This window comes from Syngnathoides biaculeatus, chromosome 15 (genome assembly GCF_019802595.1).
Source record: "Syngnathoides biaculeatus isolate LvHL_M chromosome 15, ASM1980259v1, whole genome shotgun sequence".
In the NCBI taxonomy this organism is placed as follows: Eukaryota; Metazoa; Chordata; class Actinopteri; order Syngnathiformes; family Syngnathidae; genus Syngnathoides; species Syngnathoides biaculeatus.
The window spans coordinates 6,925,801-6,947,500 of NC_084654.1; the positions used below are offsets into that span (position 1 = coordinate 6,925,801).

The 21,700-nt window shown below is 41.1% G+C and overlaps 1 protein-coding gene across 6 annotated transcripts in view; it reads right to left on the reverse strand.

Moving 5' to 3' along the window:
- Positions 1-1,134: 1,134 nt before the first annotated feature.
- Positions 1,135-21,700, reverse strand: part of alk (ALK receptor tyrosine kinase) — a 453,734-nt gene continuing 433,168 nt past the window's right edge. For 5 of the 6 annotated variants that reach the window (XM_061844090.1, XM_061844089.1, XM_061844092.1 and 2 more), the window contains 4 exons: positions 15,640-15,741; positions 15,216-15,350; positions 6,653-6,743; positions 1,135-3,749 (listed from right to left, as the gene is read on the reverse strand). In XM_061844090.1, the coding sequence (XP_061700074.1) occupies positions 2,739-3,749; positions 6,653-6,743; positions 15,216-15,350; positions 15,640-15,741 (1,339 nt within the window). In that variant the 3' untranslated portion in view covers positions 1,135-2,738. Of the gene's footprint in view, positions 3,750-6,652; positions 6,744-13,254; positions 13,443-15,215; positions 15,351-15,639; positions 15,742-21,700 lie in introns of those variants that run through there. The other variant, XM_061844093.1, reaches the window with a different exon arrangement.

Sequence of the window (21,700 nt, forward strand, 5' to 3'; positions counted from 1 at the left end):
GTACAGTATGTGTCAATGTATCTTCTAAACCTTCCTGGGCTTGCTGCAAATCTTTAGATTTTATTCATGTCTCCTGGGATCCAAAACATCCCAAATATTTATATTTATCGCATTGTTTTCCATAACAATGTATGTATACCATGCTTTTTGCCCTATTGACCATTGCGGTGTCCATAATGGTTGCAGAGAGTGCAGTCTAGTTTTTATTCTACGTCATTGCGGTCTCTACTTTGCAAATGGTTCATATAAAATGGCCGAAAGATGTCTCCTTGCACAATAACAGCAATTTTTGATATTTTGAGAAACATTCATGACACAACAGTCACTGTTGACGGGAAATTACTGTTCACCACTCACTGTTGAATTTTATTTGTGTTGGTAAACTGCTGGTTGAAATAGGGTTAAGGGTTCCAGCAGAGTAAACAGAAAGAGCCAACATCCATTCAGTGTATCTCCGTATCTACTGCGCTACCTGATGGAACCAATCGGCATTACAGACAAGGTCAAATGAATGTTGTCATGATGTTATGATTTTGGGCCATTTTTTAGCAATCTTTGGTGGGCCAGACTGAGATGCTCAATGGGCCGCATGTAGCCCATGGGCTGTAGTTTGCTCACCCCCAACATGTAACTCCAGCCCCAAATTGCCAGTTTTGCTTTATTTGCTATATTTGAATAGAAAAGAGATTCACTTTAAGTATGTTGACACTTGTTTTTGGGGTTACTGGGCCATTCATCCCTCTATGTCAAGAATGCACATGAATCGTGCTTGCCTGAAGCACCCATGGATTACACATAAAGTGTAAAGTCAAACCATAAGTCCCATAAGAAACAAAAAAAAAATATTAAAGACATTTTCCTGCCTCTAGACCTCATTTTTAAATCATGACCAGCAAGTACAATGGGATGAGTCACTTAAGTGTTTACCATGAGAATTATTTGCACTCTTAGTAGACATTTAGGTACGCCTACACATTGTAATTATAGAGTTACTGAATATCTTCATTAATAATAAAAGCTACATTGATGTTTTTTTTTGTACCAAATTATCAAAAAGTTCTGCAGGAAACATTGTATAGTAATTTATTCATATTGGTGAATGTCTTCCCAAGGGCAATATATAGCATTTACCAGTGCCATAGTACAATACTCTTTAATTACATCATTTACAATTGCAGTTCAGGATGTCTTTGTACATGAAAGAATGACATTTGGGCTACAGAGAACACAAAGTGGCAAGAAATGATCCACCTATAGAAGGCAATCTCAAGAAATGGATTGCACGTCGACTTGGCCATGACGCACGACGGCCCATCTTTGCTTTGCAGCAGATGGACTGACACGCTTGTCAAGTCACGTCAAAACAATGTATGTAAAAGGTGACAAACATCACTTGCCGAAATGTCAACACGACGAGGTTGTATTTGTCAGATCGGAAACAGAACAGGAAATGCAGATATTAACCGTTATACAAGGAGCAAAAGTCGTTTCTCCATTGAACTCATTTGTATTCCACAGCATTCGTTCAGTTATAAAAAATCAAATATGTAAATGTTGAAGTGCTTTGAGATAGCAAATTTGAAGGTTAACATCGAGTCAGCAGTATCCACTGTTTCTATAACCACACAAAAAAAGGAAGTTGTTTTTTGTCTCTTTATAAAAAGCGTGAAGGAAAGTTAAACCTTGCTGTCTTCAACACAATGAAGTCATGAGCACAAGAACAGAGTGTTGGGTGGGTGTGATTTTACAGCAGTGGGGGTGACCTTTTTCAAGTTGAGCAATAACAAAGTACTGAACAGATTGCGGCTGAGGCTGCCTGTTAATAATTCTGCTTTACCTGCATCAGATTTGTGAAAGCATCCACAATCAAAGCGTAAACCAAAAAGGACACTGGGCATTTCTTGTGATTACTGTTAGTTTTTTTTTCATTTTTTTAGGGGGAATTCTTTCTCACTTTTTCTTGGCTCGCTCTTTGCTGTGAATCATTTCAAACAGTTTAAAACATGATGTGAGCGTTATCTGATGCGGGCTGGTTTTCCTTATGCTACGAGCCTGTTCATTGATAATTTATAGCGCCTCATTCAAATAATAAACAAGCAGGCCAAGCAAAACATCAACAAACAATTTTTTTGTAGTTTTTCTTTTTAGTACAAATGTCTCTGTAAATCCAACAACATGAGTCTCAAAAATCGGGAGTCAATTGCCAAGTCCCCCTCCCCCCACCTTTGTGAAGGTTGTGGGCAATTTTAGGGTCCTGCAATTGAAATGAAACATGTGGCTGGCAGCACCCCCTTTAAACTGGTCTCCAGAGTCATCAGTTTGTGAATCAGTCTGCAGTCAGCATACTATTGAGGTTTAAATCAGAATAATCGTCCATTCTGGTGGTGCCTCAGCTGTCACTTAGTGACACAAAAAATTTAAATATTTTTTAAAAACGCTCTGAGGTCTCGGTCACGCTCCCTTTACGATGAAAAAATACATTTTGTGGACTCAAAAACTAGCCATTGAATTCACTTGACCGTCCCGTGTTTGCTGATGTGCTTTGATGCTCACTTGGGAATTATACACTTGATCGGTTTGTCATCATGAAAGTTTCACAGATTGAGTTCTTGGTCATGCTTAAAAGGTTGTTTCCAAATTGGAAGGAGAAACCAAAGGATGGTGGGATTTGTGGATGTTGTGTACTCCGAAACACAGTTGCCGAAGATGGGTTGTGAATTAGACCACCGGCATGTCGGCTAAAGCACAGTCGCATTGTGACCCTCCATCCTGGGCATTCGGGTGTCCTGCACTGTCCCCATAGTGACCAACAGTGGTCGGCTGTCCTCTGGTAATCCTGAACGACCCATAGACACCGTCGTTGGGGCTCTCTGGTGGGCTGCTGATGCGCCCTGTTGGGAGGGAAGGAGTGGAGGAGGGTTCCCCCCCATCGACAGGCCTTGCTCCTGGTAACCATAGCTGATACTCCCGCAGGGGAAATGTCGTAGCCTGTAGAGGGGACCAGGTGGCAAAGTGCCTGAATCTAAGAGGAGGGGGGACTGTGTGACTGGAGGTGGAGACACTGACGGGGGTCCGCAATGACCCTGCTGCAGCATCTGAAGTTGATGCTGATGTGGAAACTTATGCTGGAGACCCACCGAACCGGCCACCTCAGCAACAGTCCGTCCCACATGCTCTTGCCCTTCACCGGGCACCCTCCCACCGGTGACGCCTCCCGCCAAACCGCCCCCCACTCCCCCCTGCCTCTGTTGCTGCTTTCTCTGTAGCTGCTGCAGGAACCACGAGCCATAAGTGGGGTTCCAAAGACTGGTGTTCTTCCCACTGTGGTTCTCCTTCTCTCCCGGGTGACCCTGGGTAAAGGCAAGATTGATGTGGCCCCCCTCTGGGCCTGGCTGGGCAGGACCCTTGTCAGTGAGTGTGGAGGTGGCTGCCGAGGTGACAGTGGTAGCCATTGTCATGGAGGTCTGTGTGTGAAGTTGCTGGTGCTGATGTAGGTATGTTTTGGGCTGAGATGGTGTTTGTGCTTTGGCCTGAGATGCTGTGCTTGACCCGGCAGTGTGCTCCACTCCTCTATGACTCTCCTCTGAGTGATAGCATGGATGTTGCTGTGGAAGTTCCCCATCAGGTACTTTAGCATTCACCAGCACAGTAGCACCAGAGGGATCATCAGCGCGTAGAGGTACACACTCCTCTTCTTCCTGGACAGGCCCGTATTCGATAGGCAAAGGCATGGTCACCACATCGGGGTCCTAAAATGTTTAGGTTAGAGTGTTAATGGTTAACATAACATTTTAGATTTTAGCTTAGCTCAGTCAATAGCTTAATGACTGATCTAATGTTACATAGAAGACCGTTACTATAATTGAATGCTGGGTACAAAGTAGCTCCAATTGATATTTGGTGCAGCGCTTTAAATATTGTGTTGTGAAATGAGTAATAAAAAATATCACTGATGGATACCTTCCTCGTGTAATGACCCAAGTACCTTCCTGGTGTAGTGATGTGGATAATACATGTTACTTCAGGTACTAAATACCAGGCATCACCATGGTGTTTGTTATGGACAATCAGTGATGAGCACAGAAGGCCAGTAACAGAACAGCACTCGGGTCTGATTGGGGGACCGTTCTTCCCAATCACACCCTTCCAGTTGTCACTGTCTTTGTCCACATGGACATTGAAGTACCCCATGATGGCGTCCCGAATGGGAGCTCTCTCCAGCACTCCCTCTCAGGACTCCAAAACGTGTGGGTACTCTGACCTGTTTGGTGCACAGCCACAAACCATCTCGTCCACTGGGGTGATCCCCAACGTACAGGCACCGAGCCGGGGGGCAATAATTATATGCACACCTCCTCAGCACCTCTGATAGTGGGGAACTCCAGAGTGAAAGAGAGTCCAACCCCTCCCAAGAGGACTGGTACTAGAGTCAAAGCCGTGTGTGGAGGCAAACCCGACTATCTATTTGGAACTTATTAACCTCACACACCAGCTCGGGCTCCTTTCCTGCTTGAGAGGTGACATTCCGTGTCCCTAGAAACGAGGAACAAATCGTCAAGGTCCCTGTCTTCGGCCAATGCCCAGCTCACACTGCACCTGGCCCCTATGGCCCCTCTCACAGGTAGTGAGGCCATGGGAAGGGAGACCCACATTACCCCTTTGGACTGTGCTTGTCCGAGCCCCATTAGTGCAGGCCCAGCCACCTGGCGCTTGCCTTCGAGCCCGACCTCCAAGCCTGGCTCCAGAGGGAACCCTGGTGGCCCGCGTCCAGGCATACCTTGTCTCTGAAATGCGCTATATAAATACATTTGCCTTGCTATGGCTTGTATGAATAAATGTTATACATGTATTTAACTTTTTGTCTGAAGATGGCAGACGTAAAGAAAACAAAACTTTAACAAGTTCAACTTACAGAAAAAAAAAATCATGCAATCAACTCTACTTTTGATCGTTAGCATAGCATTTATGCAGAAAGTCAGCTATTCCGTGTTGGACACGTGACATTCTGCTTATAGTGGATTGATGCAATGTGACAAAAATGGTTTAATTCTTTTAAATTCCATTTAAATAAATGCTTTTACCATATATTTTTATAAAGCACAATATTATGAGTGCTATTGTTCTATATTACAATTTACATTATTTTTATTTTAATAGTTAATTATTTTTTTGGGGTGGCTGGGAATCGATTAATGATGTTCATTCATTTTAATGGTTAATGTTTTGAGTTATTTAAAGGCCAAGTGTCGTCAAACGGATGGTTTTTGGTATATTATTAATGAAAAACCCACAGCCAATATGGTCCCATATGTTTTTTCACCATAAAACATGATTTTGACGTATACGGCTTTTTGTAACTCCCGCCATGAAAATCCTCTCGAGGGATTTGTTTTCGAGAAGAAGCAGGAAGTGGCGTAAAGGAAATGCGTCGGAAAAATCCGAATCTCTCTGTTGTTCGGCTTTCATAGTAGCAGGCACTCCGCGTTTTCAACGGCGGAAGTGGCGATGACGTCAAGGACAGAGGACGCGACTAATATGGGGACCTCTTGGATGTCGAGGGACACTCAATTGCGCAACTTTGTGCATAGATGACGCGCTCTCCGCTCCCTTTTTTTTCTTCGTATAGACATTGAAGTGAATACTGTTATATGTATTTTTCATTACAATATCTATTTGAGAATGTTTATAGGGATGACACCCAGGCTTTAAAGTTAGTGGTGAGATCACAGAACAAATTGAACTTGTATCTGAAGACACTAATGTATGAAAATAATATGTAATTTGGTACGTGATAGGGAAGCAATCTATCCATCGTGTCCACTTATCAAATGGGACAGGCTATAAGCTTGACCGCACACCTGAATACAAAATAAGCAGTTGAAAATGAATAAATTAACGTAATGTGGGCTCTGTCACTCACTTTCTTTTCATGCGTTTTCTGATCACTTATATGTCCTACACGGACTCAGTCAACTCAAAAAGCTTTCTGTCGAGCTTCTCACTTTCTTTTTCCCACATCCACTGAGCCGTGTCAGTGGACATCCTAGCCATCTTTTGTTTTTATCTCCAAAGGATATTTCTAGGCAGATTTGATACCAGAATGCTGTGTTCCATACAGCAGCAGTTTCTCCATACCACAGATCCGATGTCAGCTCTGTAGGCAACGTGTGCTATATGACTGAAGTCTTTGATAAAGACCTCGTAGAGGTAATCGCAGATACGCTTTGGCACAACCCATTATTATATCTTTTTCTTATGGGGTTGAAACAATATGTGTTGAGTTAGGGTGCAGCTTTTATTGAATTGAGGGGACAATGATTAATTAGGGCCCTGTGTCTATTAGAATGGAGGTCCCTATTTGAAGAACTACAGTAATATACATCTGTTATTCTGATGTCTTTGTAGCTTCTTTTCCAAAATTTCCATAGGACAAGTCTTGATGTCTTGATGTTTCTGATTTTCAATTCCAGGTCATGCTCGACTGTATATTTTCCACTAATGTTTATGTCCCCATTTATATGATGCAGAAATTACTACGTGAATCTTTGATAGAGAAATGATGTGATCCAATGAAAACAACAAACACAACTTTGGACAGGTTCACATTAAACCCCAGAGTGCAATCACAGCCACAATATATATTTTTTTTCACCTGCAAGCAGTAGTCGATTCTCTCCAGGATGGTTGAGAAGTTGGGTCTATCCTCAGGTTGGTGCTGCCAACTTTGAGTCATTATACGGTACCTGTGTGTAAAAAAGAATGTACGGACATGAACACATTTTTTTGTACTTTTACCTAGCACCTTGTACTTTTAATCGCTGGAAGAATTTCTTAACATATGTTGACATTCCAGGCAAATGCTGATCTAATTGGAGAGATTTTCATAAATCACACATTGAATAAGTTCTTTAGTTATTTCTTTACAACCAGGAATATAAACTGCTTTCTTGTAACCACTAAACTAAATGAATGTGTTGATTAAACATTTACTAAAAGAGGGACTACAGGAATCTAATAGGAATTAAAACCAAACAGTCTACAGTGAAGAAAAGAAGTATTTGAACACCCTCCTATATTGCAAGTTCTCTCACTTAGAAATCATGAGGGGTCTGAAATTTTCATTGTAGGTGCATGTCCGCTGTGAGAGAGATAATCTAATAAGAAAAAGACAGAAATCCCAATGTATGATTTTTTCAATGATTTTTTTTGTGATACAGCTGCAAATAAGTATTTGAACACCTGAGAAAACAAATCTTAATATTTGGTACAGTAGCCTTTGTTTGCAAATATAGAGGTCAAATGTTTCCAGTAGTTATTCACCAGGTTTGCACACACTGCAGGAGGCATTTTGGACCACTCCTCCACACAGAACTTCTCTAGATCAGACAGGTTTCTGGGCTGTCGCTGAGAAACATGGAGTTCAGCTACCGCCAAAGATTTTCGATTGGGTTTAGGTCTGGAGACTGGCTAGGCCACGCTAGAACCTTGATATGCTTCTTACGGAGTCAATCCTTAGTTTACCTCGCTGTGTGCTTTGGGTCATTGTCATGTTGAAAGACCCAGCCATGGCCCATCTTCAATACTCTGACTGAGGGAAAGAGGTTGTTTCCCAAAATCTCACAATACATGGCCCCGGTCATGCTCTCCTTAATACAGTCCAATCATTCTGTCCCATGTGCAGTAAAACAACCCCAAAGAATGATGCTTCCACCCCTATTCTTCGCATTAGGGATGGTGTTCTTGGGATGGAACTCATCATTCGTCTTCCTCCAAACACGGTAAGTGGAATTATAACCAAAAAGTTCCCATCTGACCACAAAACCTTCTCCCACGACTCCTCTGAATCATCCAAATGGTCATTGGCAAACTTAAAACGTGTGGTTTAAGCAGGGGAACCTTCCGCACCATGCACGATTTCACACCACGACGTCTTAGTGTATTACCAGCAGTAACCTTGGAAACGGTGGTCCCAGCTCTTTTCAGGTCATTGACCAAGACCTGTCGTGTAGTCCTGGGCTGATTCCTCACCTTTCTAAGGATCAGTGAGACCCAACGAGGTGATATCTTGCATGGGGCTCCACTCCGATTGAGATTGACCGTCATATTTAGCTTCTTCCATTTTCCATTGATTGCTCCTACAGTGGACCTTTTTTCACTAAGCTGCTTGGCAATTTCTCCGTAGCCCTTTCCAGCCGTGTGGAGCTGTACAATTTCATCTCTGGTGTCTTTAGACAGCTCTTTGGTCTGGGCCATGTAACAAGTTTGAGTCTTACTGATTTTATGGGGTGAACAGGTGTCTTTATGCAGCTAACGACCTCACACAGGTGCATCTGATTCAGGATAATACATGGAGTGGAGGTGGACATTTAAAGCCGGACTAACGGGTCTTTGAGGGTCAGAATTCGAGCTGATGGACAGGTGTTCAAATACTTATTTGCAGCTGTATCACACAAATAAATCGTAGAAAAATTATACATTTGTGATTTCTGGATTTTTCTTTTTAGATTATGTGTCACACAGTGGACTTGCACCTATGATTAAAATTTCAGACCCCTCCATGATTTCTAAGTGGGAGAACTTGCACTATATCAGGGTGGTCAAATACGTTTCTTCACTGTACCTACTTGTAAAATATGTGCAGTATTTAAGTATATTGTTTGATGTAAAACTTCAAAGCTGATTACACCCTATTCCCTATAACCAACCCAGGGCCCAATATAATTGATACTCTGGAATCGTCATCCTCATCGAAAGCTTTGTTTATCATTTTTTTCCACTCATACTTGAGGCTCTCGTTTTTTTTTTTTTTTTAATAAATCCCTAAAAGTCTGTTCACTGGTTTCATTTGAGGCCCACTGATAAAGTAATTATCGTAATAAAACAGTTAATGTTTTCAAGGACATCAATAAAGACTGCCTTTTCCCATTATTTCATTCAATTGACTTCTCTCAAATTGCAGATGAACTCCCGTCACTGCGGTAACCGCCCTGTCAAATTCTGACATCTGGGACTACTATTGAATATTTCATTTTTTTTCTCTACAATCACTTTCTATAGAATATTCTAACTGGGCATATTGTGGCGGAATGAGGATTAAAACGGCATTAATCAATCAGCATCTGTCGAAGAGACTGAGTCGCCAGATAATGTTTGAATATTGGTTCACATGCTTAAGTTCTTCATCCTAATCATTGGATGGCTGCAACAAGAAAAAAAATAAGATAAAGAGATAGAGCAAAGGATGTAAACTCTAAAAGCTTCTCTCTCTCCCTCAATGGGCTTATAAGTGTTTTTAGTATAGAGCTTAGAGCCCCCGAAAACACTGCACTCTGAGGGTCTAGAGCTACTTTTGGGTCTGTCAATCTCCATAAGCAAAATGGGTCGAGAGAGTCTTCTGATGCTGGAGGCAAATCTTTCAGGATAATGCAATCATCCCATCAATAACCATTTACACAACAAATTGGAGAATGCAAGTGTAGCAGTGATTTTCTCCAGGCACTGTGGTTTCCTCCCACATCCCCCAAAACAAGCATTAATTACCCTAATTTCCCTCAGGAAGACCCTAAATTGCCCATAGCTGTGAACGTGAGTGCGAATGGTTGTTTGTTTCTAGGTGCCCTGCGATTGGCTGGTGACCAGTTGAGGGTGTACTGTGCCTTTTGTCTGAAGATATCTGGGATAGGCTCCGCATGTTTGTGAGCCTCGTGAGGACAAGCAGAATGGAAGATAAATGAGGTGTAGCATTAGCGCTGACATCTACTGTACTTGGACTTTTTTTTTTTTCAAACAGAACTTTACAGCTTGGCACATTCCAGTCATAAGATGTACAGTGATGATTGCTTTCAACACAAACAGGGATGGAATGGGAGTCTTGTGGGTTAAACTTCACACTGATGGCGCTCCCCATGTGTTACATCTCTGATAGTCTGAGGGAAGCCGGCAAGATCAACTATCACAGGTCGACTGCAACCTACAATCCCGCTTTGGTACACACAGGGCAGGGAACCGAGAACAACAGTAAAGCAGCTTTTATTTACTAACTATCCATTTACTTTCCGTGCCGCTTAGCCTCACAAAGGTTGTGGGAGTGCTGGAGCCTATCCCAGCCTGCTTTGGACAGGAGGCCCACCCTGAAATGTTTACCAGCCAATTGCGGAGGCCGTTAGCCGAGCTTCAGCATCCAGCAGAGGCCGTTAACCGAGCTTCAGTGTCCGGCGGAGGCTAACCTCGCCACCTTCTTTCTGAATTAGCACTATCTTATTCTTATGAATGGCAAATGCGCCTATTTGACCCCTCCCCATGAGAGCCAGGCTCGGAGTGTTGTTACGTTCGTGAACGATTTTTTCAAAAGAAGTAATCTTTTTAGTGAAAGAACCGAACAGAATCAATTTATGAAATTTGTTATTTTTGCTTGGCTGCCGCCTGCCGGTGTAAGGTGAGCAAGTCACCTGGGTGAGGAAACGGACCCGTTGAAGTGTTCTGACACTCACTTTTGAATATTTGGTGAATGACCAATGAACAGCCAGCGTGCAGGCAGCCTTGGTGCAGGAAGGGACTTAAGTGAACTGAGCTAGTTGTTCACTGAACTGGTGTACTGAGGAAGTCAAGAGTGATTCATTCTGGGGAGTGGCTTAAGCGAATTGAGAATTTTGGTTACTGAACTGGTGCACTTAGGAACTGAAGAGCAATTAATTTTCTTTGTTTGTGAATCGCTTTTATTTTCCAGAGGAACAATGTACTACGCAGTGAGCGCACTCATGAGTGATTTTAAATGCCCGTCCTGACGTCCTTGTGGGGATAGCTTTCACTGGCACCCGTTTCTTCATGGTAACGGCTTATTTTGACTTAGTGAAGCACGTATTTAAAATAAATGTACAGTATATATGCACACATACATATCATTCCCTCTGTGTCTCTGATGAGACTATTAAAGCCCAATTTTATTTAATAATAATAATAGTAATAATAATAATAATAACACATTGAACTGATATAATGCTTCTTAACACTCAAGACACTTTCCACTAATCAGATCACAATAACATTAAGGTGAGTGAGCAGGAAGCCCAAGTGGCAGATGGTGGTGTCAGCGATGCTGTGCACCGGAATGCTGAAAACTCATGGCGTTTGGCGAGAGCCTAGAGTCTAGACTAGATGGATGTAAGTGAACGTGGAAGGACAGTCGGTTGACCCTGTTGCTTGCTCCCCTCCGCGCAGTTTTTTTTTCCTCCCTCTGCCTTTGCTACGTCAAAATACACCTCAACTACAACCCATGTAGTGCTTCGGTGAATGTGTTGAGAGCACGTGAACCTCAGAGAGGGATCAATTATGGAATGCACTTAAATCATTTTATGAAAAAGAAGTGAAAGATTCACCGAGGCAATCTTTTGAATGAATCTTTTTCAGGAACTGATTTGAGTGATTGAGTACACTCAAAATGCCCACCACTATCAGGTAGCCGCACAGCACATTGCTGGTTGTTTTACACAAAAAAGGTTGTTTTTCAGATATTAACAACTTTTTTATGCACCATAAGGAAATCCCAGAGTCTCAAGGAACTCCCAAGTCACTGTGCAAAAAAAGAAAAGAATCAAGCAAGTTATTACTTGCTTTAAGTACGGTAAGTCATAAGTCAAGTGATACAATCTTGCTCCAGTCGCAACATGTATTGGACTTGTAATAAAATGTTTTTTTTCCCGAATTGTTTTTCTCTATAAATCATAGCACAAAAAATTTACACCCTACAAAAAGTTAAATGAAAATTAACTGAGTTTATGAGTGATTGAGTCTATTACACAGAATCGTTTTAATTTACAAACTCATTTTAAACTCAATTTAACTCAACTTGACTTCTTTTTGGTGACAGTCTCGTAACTCCTACAGTTCTTAAGAGAACACAATCGAGCAACAGCCACGACTGTTTTTTGTCAGTCAGATGTAAATAGATGGGTACCTCATGGGTTAATGGAAAATGAAAGCCATCCAGAATTATGGCATGACACAAAAATGTTACCATCCTTCAGAAAAAAAAGTAATGTGACAAAAAGCTGCGTTTTTTTTTTTGCGGCCACTTTCATTAAATCACTGTTGGTTTGTTAGTTTATCTCGAAGCGCTGACTGTGGAAAATTGACAGTTTTCATTAGATTAAGGGTTAAGTTTCATATGCTGTGGTCTCAATTTTAAAACCATCGTGAAAAAAGTTTTATCACTACGCTGACACAACAGATGACATTTTAATGATGGCACGTCAATAAACACGTTCAGTTGAGTGAAAATTATATGCACGTAGCTATTCGTAATTTGTACTGAAATTTCTAAAAGTGGAACGCACTTTTGTTAACATCTTCATCCTCATGATTGTAATGCAGAAGAATCCCATATAACAGACACCTGTACTGCAAATGTGTTTTAAAAATCTCTACAATGCTAGCAAGGCAACTTCACTTCTTCTGCTTTCTGCGTTTTGCATTAATTTGCAGATGCTACTTTCAGCTCTTGAGTGCATGAGACATTTGCATATATATATATATATATAATATATATATATATATATATATATATATATGTATACACACACACTGTAATTGTATATTGCGTCCTGAAGTATAATGCACACCCCTAAAGTTTACCTAAAAAAATGTATATGTGTATATATATATATATATATATATATATATATATACACACATATATATATATATATATATATATATATATACACACACGCACACACACTGACACAGAGCCTTGTGAAAGTATTCGGCTCCCTTTAAGGTTTTCAACCTTTTGCTACATTTCAGGCTTCAAGCATAAAGATATAAAATTTAATTTTTTCGTCAAGAATCAACAACAAGCGGGACACAATCGTGAAGTGGAACAAAATTTATTGGCTATTTTAGACTTTTTTTTTAATTACTTTTGTTAGAGTGTTATTCGGTCCCTTTACTTTCAGTGCACCAAACTCACTCCAGAAGTTCAGTGAGGATCTCTGAATGATCCAATATTGACTGATGACGATAAATAGAATCCACCTGTGTGTAATCATGTCTCTGTACAAACGCATGTGCTCTGTGACAGTCTCAGGGTTCTGTTTAAAGTGCAGAGAGCTTCATAAAGACCAAAGAACACACCAGGCAGGTCCGAGATACTGTTATGGAGAAGTTTAAAGCCGGATTTGAATACAAAAACATTTCCCAAGGTTTAAACATCTCAAGGAGCAATGTGCAAACAATCATAATGAAATGGAAGGAGTATCAGACAACTGCAAATCTACCAAGACCTGGCCGTCCCTCTAAACTTGCACCTCGAACAAGGAGAAGACTGATCAGAGATGCAGTCAAGAGGCCCATGATCATTCTAGATGAACTGCAGAGATCTACAGCTGAAGTGGGAGAGTCGATCCATCAGTCGTACACTGCACAAATCTGGCCTTTGTGGAAGACTGGCAAGAAGAAAGATATCCATAAAACATCTTGTTTTTTTTTTGCCACAAGCCACCTGGGAGGCACACAAAACATGTGGAAGAAAGTGCTCTGGTCAGATGAAACGAAAATCGAACTTTTTCGCTACAGTGCAAAATGTTTGACATAAAAGCAAAGTAGCTCATCACCCTAAACAAACCATCCCCACTGTCAAACATGGTGGTGGCAGCCTCATGGTTTTGGCCTGCTTTTCTTCAGCAGAACAGGGAAGATGGTAAAATTGATGGGAAGATGAATGGAGGCAAATATAGGAGGACCATTCTGGAAGAAAACCTGTTGGAGTCTGCAAAAGACCTGAGACTGGGACAGAGATTCATCTTCGAGATTCATCTTCCAACAAGAAAATCATCCAAAACATAAAGCCAAATCAACAATGGAATGGCTTCACAAATAAATATATATAGGTGTTAGAATGGCCAAGTCAAAGTCCAGACCTGAATCCAATCGAGAATCAGTGGGCAGAGCTGAATCCTACTGTTCACAAACGCTCTCCATCCAACCTCACTGAGCTCAAGCTGTTTTGCAAGGGCAAGAATTTTAGTCTCTTGATGGGCAAAACTGATAGAGACAATGTATTAATGCAAGGGGGCTGAATAATATTGCACGCCCAACTTTGGAGGTGGAGGAGCCCACCTTATTTAAAAGAGGGATTTGCATTAGCAAAATTTGGGAGAGTACCAATAGCAGAAAATGACATTTTGAATGACGGAATTGAAATTGTTTGTGCAAGAAAAAAAGTACAGAGTAAAGAAAATAAATCTTGCACTGTATGTTGGGAAAGTTATGAACCACATAATAGTTTATTTTGTTTTATTTCAATTGACCCCAGGTTTACAATTAAACAAAATAATCTTGAAAGAGGAAAAAAAAACACTAAGACATGTTTTGGGGCGTTTGTTCCCCCATCCTAATAAAAGAAAAAAAATTAAAGCTTTAGAGGTTTATGCAGGCGTCCACTGTATTTGTTCAGGTTGCGTTTAACTAAAGAAGTGCTCTGGGAGAGGACAGCAGAAAGTGCCACAATGTGTTTAAATGACGCATCTGCAAATGCAGTGATAAAAAGAGTTTTGTCATATATGTTCTGGTGTGACTCCTTCATTTGACTGGCTCCGGGTCAGACCTCAGATCCTTGGAAAGCTCCAAAATTGCAATGGTGAAGAGTATATAGCTCTAGTCATAATTTTTGCTTGTGGCATTTTAAAAATTCCACAAGCGGAAAAGATCAATTCTCCCGGTCTCCTCTCATTATGCCTTGCACCTCCTCCACCATCCAATGTAACTGGATGCTTGTTATGCAAAGTGGCGCTGTTTTGCACCTGGCTTTCATACACAGTATTTAAGGACACAAAATCCCTCAGAGCAATTCATCTCAAGTTTAAAAATCAAACTCGGTAAAATTCATTTGGATCTACTTCCAGAGCATGCCAAATGAACACAATTTTATCTGTTTTGGCAGAAGAAATAAACCACCATGGTCCAACCAATTCAACATTTGTTTGTGAAACCAATCAAGTTTGTGCCTGTTTTTTCATGGGGAACCTTAAGCAAATCAGACCCATTACATTTGCAAAGCACAATTTATATGAGTCATCCTGCGCATTCAGAGCATTTTTTTGTTTTTGCAAGCCCCACTTAAATAAGTGTACGTTTCACGGGCATCTTAAAATCAAGCCATTCATTGTACTTTGTGTTATACCGCAACAAACACTGAATACATGTTCATATTCACGTACACTGGCCCAGGGCAGTTTTTGGGTGGGTCCATTCTTCCACCGTTGGTTACAAAGTCCATCACTTCTTGGTTACTGCGACTTGGATAAGGCATGTAGCCCAATGAGAAAATCTCCCACAGCAGAACCCCAAATGACCTTGGCGAACATTGAGAAAAACGAAAGAGGGTGAGAAGGACAATCAATTCATATATCACAATCACCATCAAAGCTATGGCTATAAAGGATAAGAGGGGATTTAAAAGAGCTAAGATAAAGAATTAAAAAAGAACAAACACTCGAGTGTGCCAGCTTGAAGGACAGATAGCCATCATAGAGAGCAACAGCATACATGCAAATGTAACACATCAAAATACGATTTCAAAGTGATAGTGGGTGTGTGGTGGGCTGTGGCTATGTATTCTACATTGAGGATAGGGGTGCTCACCAAGTGTCTGTTTTTGATGTGAAGATGCCTTCCATGAAGGCTTCAGGTGGCATCCATTTTACTGGCAGCATGGCACGACCACCTTTCCTGTAATAACTTGCTCTACACATCCACACGCACGCACACACGTCACGCACACATCAGAATAATTATAGAAAGACAACCAGAATGAATTTGCTTTGCTGTTGCCTTAGCAACAGCCTCAAACAGAGGGATGAAAGAAACCTGACATGCGAAATAATTCTGTGCTTTCAGCGGGTGTATCATTGGTCCGATTCAAACGTATTTTCACATGACAAATATCTTGGTGGGAGGGACCCTGTAAGAAGTCGCAATCTCTCAGGGGAAAGAAGCATAAGTGTTTTCTTTGCTCCGCTGTGCTGAAATGCATCAATTTTTAATGCTGCTTTATCATTGCTAAAGAAATGATTAATTGTTAATAACGTTGCCGGTCAAAGCCTTATTCATGATAACCTGATAAAGGAACCTCCTGAGTGACAGACATGACTGCCCAAGCGACTCTTATCCTATGGTGTCTTCCAAAAACAACAATAGACACATAACATCTAAATTGAGAGATGTCAGCTGGAGGATTCTATCAGGGAAATTCTAGGATCTGAAGTGATTTGTAATTATGATGATAATGATGTAATATAATACATATTTAGTCGAACACGCAGACACGCAAGGTGTCATCTCTTATACCAAGAGTTGGGGGCCACGGTTATTAAGTCTCTCTATCAAGAGTAATATTTTTCTGATTAAAGCACCTTATAAAATTTTGTTGATGTTTGGGGGCAGGGGGCATCGGAGCTGAAAGGTAATGACATTTGCATTTATTATAGTGGGTCAAGTGGATTTGAGATACAGAGTGAGCTCAAATTAAACTGCTAAACAGGCAAAATTTATGAGGGGATATGAGGGACATGTTTCCTGCACCTTTTCAGAGGGATATTTTTGTCTCCCAAAGTTTTTTTTTTACAGTTCACAAGCAATGTCCAGTGTGTACGAAAAGTATTCAGCCGCACCTAAATATTTCACACTTATATTGCAGCCATTGGGCAAATTTCATCCATCATCCATCCATCCATGTTCTACTGCTTTTCAGAGTTGACTCGCTGTGGCACTACCTTTAGTGGGAATACCCAGACTTCCCTTTGCCCAGCCACTGCATCCAGCTCTTCCAGAGGGATCCCGAGGTGTTCCCAGACCCACCAAGAGACATAGTCTCTCGAGCATGTCCTGGGTTATCCCCGGGGTCTCTTTCCGGTGGGACGTGCCTGGACCACCTCACCAGGGAGGCATCTGGGAGGCATTCGGATTGGATGACCAAGCTTCTCACTCTTTCTCTGAAGGAGAGCCTGGACACCCTGCGTAGGAAACTCATTTCGGCTGCTTGCATCCAGGATCTTGTTCTTTTGGTCATGACCCATAGCTCGTGACCACATGTGAGGGTAGGAACATAGATGAACTGGTAAATTCAAAGCTTCGACTTTTGTCTTAGCTCCCTCTTTACGACAAGGGACAGATACTGTACAAAGTCCGTATCACTGCAGATGCTTCACTGATCCGCCTGTTGAACTCCCGCTCCATGCCTCCCTCACTTGTAAACAAGACACCAAGATACTTGAACTCCTCCACTTGGGGCAGGATCTTATCCCCGACCTGGAGAAAGCATGGCACATTTTTCCGACTGAGGATCATGGTCTCAGATTTGGAGGTGCTCATTGTCATCCCAGCCACTTCACACTCGGCTGTGAACCGCTCCAGTGGGCTAAGATCATTTAAGTTCATTTTTTTCCTCATTAATATACACACTACCCCATAGTGACAATAAAAAATATTAATTGTTGATTTTTTTGCAGATTAAAATAGAAAAAGTGGAATATCACATAGCCATAAATATTTACACAATTTTCTCAATATTTACTAAAAGCGCCGTATTAAGGCAATATAGCCTTTAGAATGGTGTAACAAGTTTTTCACACCAGGATTTGAGGATCTTCTGTCATTCCTCCTTTGCCCATCCTCTCCAGTTCTCTCAGCTTGGATGGTTGAACATTGGTGGACAGGCATTTTCAGGTCCATCAAGAGATGCTCAATTGGGTTTAAGTCAGGGCGCTGGCTGTGCCATTCAAGAGCAGTCCTGAAGTTGTTCTGAAGCCATTCCTTCGTTACTTTAACTGTGTGCTTTGGGTCATTGTCTTGTTGGAAGGTAAACCTTTGGCCCAGTCCAAGGTCCTGGGCACTCTTTGAGAAGTTTTTCGTCCAGGACCTGGCCATCTTCATCTTTCCTTTGATTGCAACCAGTCATCCTGTACCTGCAGCTGAAAAACACCGCCACAGCATGATGCTGCCACCACCATTGGGACTGTATTGGACAGCAGTGGCTGTTTGTCTCCACGCACACACAAAAAAAATCTATCTTGGTCTCATAAGACCAGAGAATCTTCTTTTTCATTCTACTGGAGTGCTTCAGTTGTTTTTTTAGCTTTCATGTGTCTTGCATTGACGAAGAGCTTCTGTTGGACCACTCTGCCATAAACCTTCGACTAATGGAGGGCTGTACTTTCTAAAACTTTTTTTTTTACAAATCTCAACTGCATCTCCGGGGCTCAAACCTTCCTCACCAAGGCTCTTCACTTCTGATTCCTCGGTCTGGACAAATGGTCACCTCTAGGAAGGGTTCTGGTCGTCCCAAATGTCTTCTATCTCAAGGATGATCAAAGAAATGGACCCCACCCAAATGGAATATAGATGTGCCATATTAACAGCAGTGCATTGGTCTATTGTTTAAACAACACTTGGCTGGCCCAATAAAGATGCTTAGAAGTGGCGCCTTTGTGGAGTTTGCATGTTCTCCCCGTGCCTGCGTGGGTTTTCTCCGGGCACTCCGGTTTCCTCCCACATCCCAAAAACATGCAATAAGCGGGTAAGAAAATGGATGGATGAAAATATACTCAAAAGTTAAAATGACTGCACTTAACAAAAACACTGTACTGAATTTTTTAAAATGTTTTTCTAACGCTGAAGCCACTTCAACCTTCTGCAAACTTTGAACATTACCGTAAGTACTTTTTTTTCCACTTAGCACTGGAGCAGAGGTATCAAACCCAAGGCCTGTGGGCCAGATCTGGCCCATCACATCACTTTAAGTGGCCCACTAAAGCAATTAGTGTTTCTAGAGCAGGGGCCCGCGAGTCATGTATATGAATAGCACAGGTCACAAATTATTATCATTATTATTATTTGTGCATATAATATAAAGAATGTAAACAAAAATATTTAATATATAATGAACTCTAACCACAGATATGGGCTTATGTAGCCTTTCATATGATCGGTGCTCACAAAGTAGCCCTCAGCTTCAAAAAGGTTGGTGACCCCTGGTCTAGAGTGTCTTTTGCTTCATAGTTTCATCCAAGTATTTTTTGCTCCACCAAACCCTTAAACATAACGTGATTAATAGTTGTATACCTAATATTTGTATGAGAGTTTTCCATTACTTTTGATTTCAGATTCAATTCCTTCCTAAGAATATATAGTATGTAACAATCAATTACCAGGGGAATAAACATGAAATAAAATGCTGAAGTCACAATATTTATATGGTTTTCATAGTCATAAGGCCACTCTGAGGAAAACCATTAACTATGTGGCCCAGGGGTGCCCAGACGTTTTACACCAAGATCTACTTTTCAAGCAGCCAGCCTCTCCCAAGCTACCGACAAGGGGAAGGGGGTGATGATGATGATGATGCTCCCAAACCATTTTCACCCATTCGGGGGCAGCGTCCCATTTTTGGGACATCATAATTTTCATGCATTATATCCTTCAATATATCAAAATATTTGTATTATAAGTGTTTCAATCTGAGGCCATAATTTGGTATAAGGAGAGGATAACTCATCGGTCAAAGTTAGCACAGAGTTATTTCCCTTTCTTTCCTGACCCAACATAGCTCCCTCAAGTTATCATAAGTTCCATGTGCTGCCTAAAAGAAACCAGTGGCTTCTTCTTACAGTATGTATGTGAATTGTGCCATTGGATGTAACAACCAGTCATCCCTCACTCATTGAATCATTTTGCAAAATGCCAGAAACGGAATAGCTGTATGTTAAATTTTCAATTTCCATGGGATTTTTTTTTTGTGCGCAACACAGAATATCTCCAAAGAGACTGCATGAGCAGTGCACATTTCCGCATGCGCGCAGTTTAGAGGGAACATTGGCTGACTTCTTTTTTTTTTTTTTGGCATGCTGTCACGCGATCGACCAAGACTGCCTCGTGGTCAAGGCATTCAGCACCCCCGGCGTGGCCCATGAAAAAAAATTGTTTGACACATCTGCACCTTTAATTCTCAAATTGTGGTACAAGTACGACTGGCGGTACATGCGCTTCTTCTGGTGGAACATGAAATAGTCACTGAAATAAAATTTAAAACTGCCTCACTTTTGATTGACGTTTTAGCCTACTACACTACTGTGTTTTTTTCAGGTGGTGCTTGATGTAAAATGTTCAAGAACCACTGCTCTTGACTGTTGCTTAGTACCTATTTGTTCTCCATGACAATGAAAAGTCCACATGACTGAAAAAGGAAAAAAAGAGAATGTATCCACCCCCCCCAAAAAAAAAAAAGTCAGCACCCCTGCATTTCAGACTTAAGTTACGGCACTGTTTTTAAGGCAATGTACCACTGCATTTTCATATACGGCCTTTTGTCCAATGTTAGCCCTGATAGTTTCTGGCACTCCCTCGACCATTGTGAGGATAAACAGCTTGGACAACGTAATGAGCTCCATGATGAATTCTGCTCCAGTTAAGAAGTATCTTTGGACCATTTGGGAATAACAAAGTACGAATCTCCGTTTTCATCCCATCTTGTCATGCGAGGCAAGGTGTGTAATTACATAGAGCAACTCTCAACATGTGTTTCCTGAGTTTAGTGTTCAAAAACAGAATGAAAAGAAATGAACACTTAGTTGAAAACAAAACCAAAATGTCTTGGCGGCTCAAAGATGCATTAGAAGTAGTTTTGAAAGCCTGACCTTTTCAAGGAACATCTTAAGATGTTTTTATATCAAGGGTGGGGGATATGGCTGCTCAAAAAGACACTGTATGTCTTCAAAGTAATTTGCTACCATGAAAAACACCCATGCACCAACAACCTTGCAAAAATCACAGCCTTTTCACAAAATCAGTCAAAATCACTCATCTTGCTCAAACCCAATCACAATTCATATTGTATTGGCCATTTTCACATTGCTGTTTCTTCACTTGAACGTAAAATTGTGCCAGTTTTCAGATATGGCCTTGGTGGAAGTAGATGAGCACCGAACTATTTTCCCATTAGAGGGAGGCAACCATTTACATTACTCCTTTTTTTTTTTTTTTTTTGCAGGGATCCGACAGTCCAGGACTGGCACCACAGTGACTTTAGACAAATTTAATACATTAAAAGACAGACAATCCTCTGCTAGGAGTCTGCATCAATATAAAATTCTCAGTTACGCATACGACAGTGGCCCTCATACATTGATGTCCAAGGAGGCAATTGCTCATTTTGTCAGTGCCATTATATCCAAAGCAGAGATTGATTAGAGCATTTATTATTGGTGACGTTGATGGGATTCTTGATGATCTTAGGAAAGCTTACTGGTACCCAAAGGGTTCCTGGAACTTATCTGTTTCAAAGCTTCTAGGGCAAAATAAACAGAAATAATTGCTGGAGATGGTGGACAAATTATGGGGAGGTTGGCATTTTAACAACCACATTAAAACTTCAGGGACACTGTTATTTAATTGCCTTAAAAGAACTATGACGAACATGCAACTATTACTGCACACCAAAACAAAAAAGTAAGTAGCTCGAGATCCTATGATAGCAAATAAAATGTGAAATAATTCAAGATAATTGAATAGGATGACAAAGGGTTCATAATTTGAGGCTGTCAAACAAACTATAATCTTAAATTTAATACGGTCAGTATCAACCCCAACTATCTGGACTTGCAGATGTAATCTTTTGCATGGAATGAAAAAAAGTACTTTGGTGCCTTGA